Here is a 4,773-nt window from a genome sequence, read left to right on the forward strand (position 1 = left end):
TTAAATCTGTGTGTGTGTTTTTTTTGTTTTTTTTTAAACATATATATATATATATATATATGGGAAGGGAGAATGTAACCCCCTTGTGGGGGTAGCTATACAAGTAATTGTGGGTAGTGAAACCTCTGTGGCTCAAAACCCCTCAGTAGAGAACAGGTATTTTATGCTAGTCTTTTAATCCTTCACATGCAAGTCTGGCTCTTTTAAGCACATTACAACCTTTTACAGTGTTTCATTCAGAATTTAATTAACTTTTTTACCAGTGTATGTCAATAAACTTTGCATGAAGATGTTTATAATTCAAATTTGTATATTATTTAAGTTTTAGCTTCTTAATTTCTAAAAGAAATATTTAAAAATCATTCTCAATCTGTATCTGTCAATCATTTTTCAACTATTGAATCATTCTAACATGCTATTAATCTTCCTATTTCCATTTATGTGGTTTTCATTTTTCTTGAGTACTTTTCAAATTAGCTTTGATTTTACAAGATAGATAGTATCTGTAATGTAAAGGCCAAGGCATTATTTGATTCGAAGTACCATTGGCTGTGTACTGTAGCTTCTCCTATTCAATGCTCATCAGCACAGCTTGGATCAGCAGGCCGATATTTTCAATTTTTACCTTTGATGAAAATAAGTCTGCAGTGTAATCATTAAACAGTTGGTTTGCTCTGTAATGTCTAATAATAAATTAGGTGCAATGCCACAATATTATTCACACACCTAAATGATTTTAGATTATGATATGGTGAGTTAAAAAGAACTGAAAAAACCATAAGTATTAAAGAATGCAATTAAGTAATTATAAATTATATATGTAATACAATGTAAAAAGAAATAGGTAAATTTACACTTTATTAAACACTTAAGTAGCTAGAGAATTGGTGGGAGGGTGCCAGCCATTTGCCTTCCCTCTAGCTAGCAGTCTAAAGTTAATGACAGTCTGAAAATTTTAGAAATAAATAGATGTCTAAAAACAAATCCAGAAAAAGTTCTAAATGAACAAACCAACTTCATCTTCTCCCCACTTCTTACCTCACTTGTCTCTAGGTGAATGTCAAAGTCACTTCCGATTCTTTGTTTAAACATATATATATAAACCCTGCTACAAAACATTTCAATCTGTACCTGCTAATGCCTTTACTGGCAAAACCGTGGTCATAATAAATGATGTACTTGTGAAGCATACAATTGTCTTGTTTTTCCTCAGTTCTATAACAGTAATATTTGAATTACTTGGGGATTAACCAAAATATAAAATAATCAGAAATCCTAATTTTGATTATTTTCATGACAGTTAAATTAATCATAGTTTTGATTAATTGATGTTGGAATAATCAGGAACATTAATTTCAGTTAGCTTGTTATTTTCATGATATTAATAGATTTGTTTATGGGACACTAATTGATGTAATTGGTGCTCCTAGGTAATCAGTTCTATTTATTGATCAATTAAATCACCCAGCTCTATATATGGGTTTGTTCAGTTTGACCAAGCCCATGAACAAATGGTTAATCATGTGATCAAAATTATAACTGAAATGCATAGATATACCTTGCACTTACTATAATTAAAAGTAATTTGTCCAACTTACCAGTCAATTCTGTGGTAACTCAGTATCTTCAATATAGCTAAAAAATACCATAGTTTAATGAAATTATCAGGTTTAACTAATTATGTCCCTATCAGTATCATTAATGTAAATGAGTACTGACATCTTGAGGCATACCACTAGTAACAAAGGTCCAGTTTGACTGGACTTCATTAATGACATTTTACTTTCTTTAACCCAGCCACCCTTCAATCTAATTAGTTTTTAATCCAGCCACACAACTGTGTAGTTGTGTTTTGTTTGATAATTCTCTGTGTGAAACACCATATTATAAACTCATAAAAACTGTTTGAAAATCTAAGTATACCAAGAACATACCCTTTCCATCACCCAGATAACAACTAACATCCTCAGAAAAGGGTAACAGATTAGTAAGACAAGGTTTCCCTGTATTGAATTTGTATTGGAAATCTTTTATGATGTGTTTCACAAAATCAGTGGCAAAGCTTCTTTATCACACGCTGTAGAATTTTTCCCATAAGGCCAATTGGTCTATATTTTCAGGGCAACTCTTATCACCTTATATAATATAGATATAATGTTAGCAACTCTCTAGGAATATAAAAAAATAACATTTTGTGTTCTAGTCTCAGGCTAGAGCATGAAAAATGTACTAACCCATTTTTTTTTATCACTATAATGACTAAATCATTCATTACACATTGCAAATACATATATTGCAATGAGCTCTTTTGCAGTATTACAAAGTTAATACTATATCATTTATATCAATATTTTCTTTATGTTTATATTTTTTAATACTTCTTTATTGTTAAAGGTACATGTAGAGCTATCACCTGGAACCAGTAACATGGCTTCAAGTTTAAAACCACTCTCCATATGTGATAGACTAGCTTTTTTAAATTATTCAGTTTAAAATAATGACTTAATTCAGAATATATAAGAAGATAAAATCTGTATGCAAGTTATCCAGTATATGTATACAACAAAATCAGAACAATGACATGGAGGTCTGACGTGTAGAACACCTCTCAGTTTTCTGTCGCACATAGGAAAAAGGCCTCAGAGTGGATAGTCCAAGGCATTTTGCCCAAACAAAACTGTTTCAGTTTTCATAAAACTTTGCATTAAAAAGTAACTATTCTAATTCCAGCAAAAATTAAATATGTAAAATAGAAGTATAAAACAAAATAATCAGATAATTTAATAGTTATTTATATCAGGTTCATGAATGATGAGCCTGTTGTTGAGAGATAGGCTACTAATCTTAAATAATATTCAGTGACAGTAGATATTTAACACTTTGAAAGAAACCATAACAGAGGTAGCATTTTAAATATAAATTAATATAATTAAATATAAAGTTGGATTTTTACACAGTGACATATGCACACATTTATCGCAAGCAGAACTGCACTAGCCCTGGGTTAGTATGTATGGAATTTATGGCAGCCTGAACTCTAAAATTTGATAGCCGTCTCAATCCTCAGGCAAGTATCACTTTTTCTGACCTATCAAAAACAAAAGAAATAGGTTTTGCCACTTGCATATTTCATTTTTTTCTTCCCCTAAAACTTCTGGTGCTTTATATGTTTTTCATCTCTCTTTTTTTACATACTCTCAAAGGAATCATATCTACTTGATTCAGGTCAATTCCAATAAAATAGATAAAAGCAAAGCCATCTCACAATCTAAATATCCTTTTAAAGGCTTAGTGTCCACATTAACATTTTGTTTACCTGGCTATTAGTTTTAACATCAGCCAGCTGTTACTCATAAACTCTTCTTTTCATTTCTTAATTTTTTTTATCCTTTAACAAAATTCTTATTATTCCTACAGTTCTGTCACTCTTTCATCTTATTTGTCAATTGAAACTTCTTAAATTTAGGGTATTTATCTCTGATTTTCTCCTATATATTCTTAATATATCAGTTTGACTTGATCTTCCCGAATTTTCCTTTTCTTTTTAGAAATGTATTTATTAAGATTAAGAGCAATGTTTTTTGTTTTGTTTTTAATTTCCAAAAGGTATCTTGCATCAACTTTTACTCTTACTATTGCAGTTCACCAATGGTAAATCCTATCTTATGGCCACAAAATTGGCCTTTCTGAAAAGTAGGAACTGAACTTTTGTACATTCTCAACATGTAGCAAAACATCAAACCTAAAAATGCAATAATGAATCCTCTCTCCTCCTCCCCAATGTTCAGCTTTTGTAACTATTTCCTCATTGAATAACATTAAATCTAAAATGGCATCCTCTCTCATTGGCTCTCTGACCATTCATTATAGAAAAACATCTCCTTCCCTCTCACACACAGACACACACAACTTGCCTCAATATAATCCAGATCAATGTGTCTACAATTCAAGTCTTTCATGATTATTCAGTCGGTTTTATTACTTGTAACAACCCTGATCTCACTATATTAGTTAACTCTAAAACATATGTTGTAAAAGTTTCTTAAAGTTATTTTAGGTTCAAACCTATCAGTAATATTACATATAATTATTGTATTTTATTACTAAGCTTTCTTTAGTGTAAAAGAAAGATTTAACAGTGGTATGTGTATTCTTTTTTATGAATTACTTATAGATTATTTCAATATATATATGTATTTTCAAACTGCCTTATAGTCAAGAAAAAAGTGAACAGAAAGAAAAATGATAAAGTTATTGACGTTTTGTGTAATGAAGAGCTTTTGTTGGAAACAAAAAGTTTTAATGGAGAAGACATCAGTGAAGATGAGAACCACATAATTTGTAGTAACAGTTGTACCAACAGTGTAAATTGTGAAGTACTACTTGAAGAACCAATGGAAGATCAGCCTCAGAACAATATTCACATGGACAAAAATGCTTGTGTTGAAAATCATTTTTCTGATTTAGATGAGAATCAGGAGAAGAATGAAGAAACTAGGGATCTAGAGGAACAGCCCACAACCAATATTGAAATGCACAAAAGTGAGTTGTATGAAAGTTCTATTACAGAGGAATCTTTAGTAACCCATAAGGAACAAAATATTTCTTCAAATTCTGAGGAGCATCATTTTACTCATTGTATATTTATTACTAAGAATTGTTTAATGTAAGAGATTTAACAGTAGATTGTGTATTTAATAATGGCTGAAGACGGCTTGAATGGGTAATGAAGAAAAACTTTAATATAAGTTTAACATAACCGCAAATGTACCT

General features: G+C 30.4%; 1 protein-coding gene across 3 annotated transcripts in view; it reads left to right on the plus strand.

The window, feature by feature from the left end:
- LOC106462296 (zinc finger protein 436-like) overlaps positions 1-4,773 on the plus strand; it is a 25,525-nt gene that overhangs the window by 18,350 nt on the left and 2,402 nt on the right. For all 3 annotated transcript variants that reach the window (XM_013922195.2, XM_022389502.1, XM_022389503.1), the window contains exon 3: positions 4,216-4,542. In XM_013922195.2, the coding sequence (XP_013777649.1) occupies positions 4,216-4,542 (327 nt within the window). The remainder of the gene's footprint in view (positions 1-4,215; positions 4,543-4,773) is intronic.

Source organism: Limulus polyphemus, unplaced genomic scaffold (assembly GCF_000517525.1).
Source record: "Limulus polyphemus unplaced genomic scaffold, Limulus_polyphemus-2.1.2 Scaffold1136, whole genome shotgun sequence".
Classification (NCBI taxonomy): domain Eukaryota; kingdom Metazoa; phylum Arthropoda; class Merostomata; order Xiphosura; family Limulidae; genus Limulus; species Limulus polyphemus.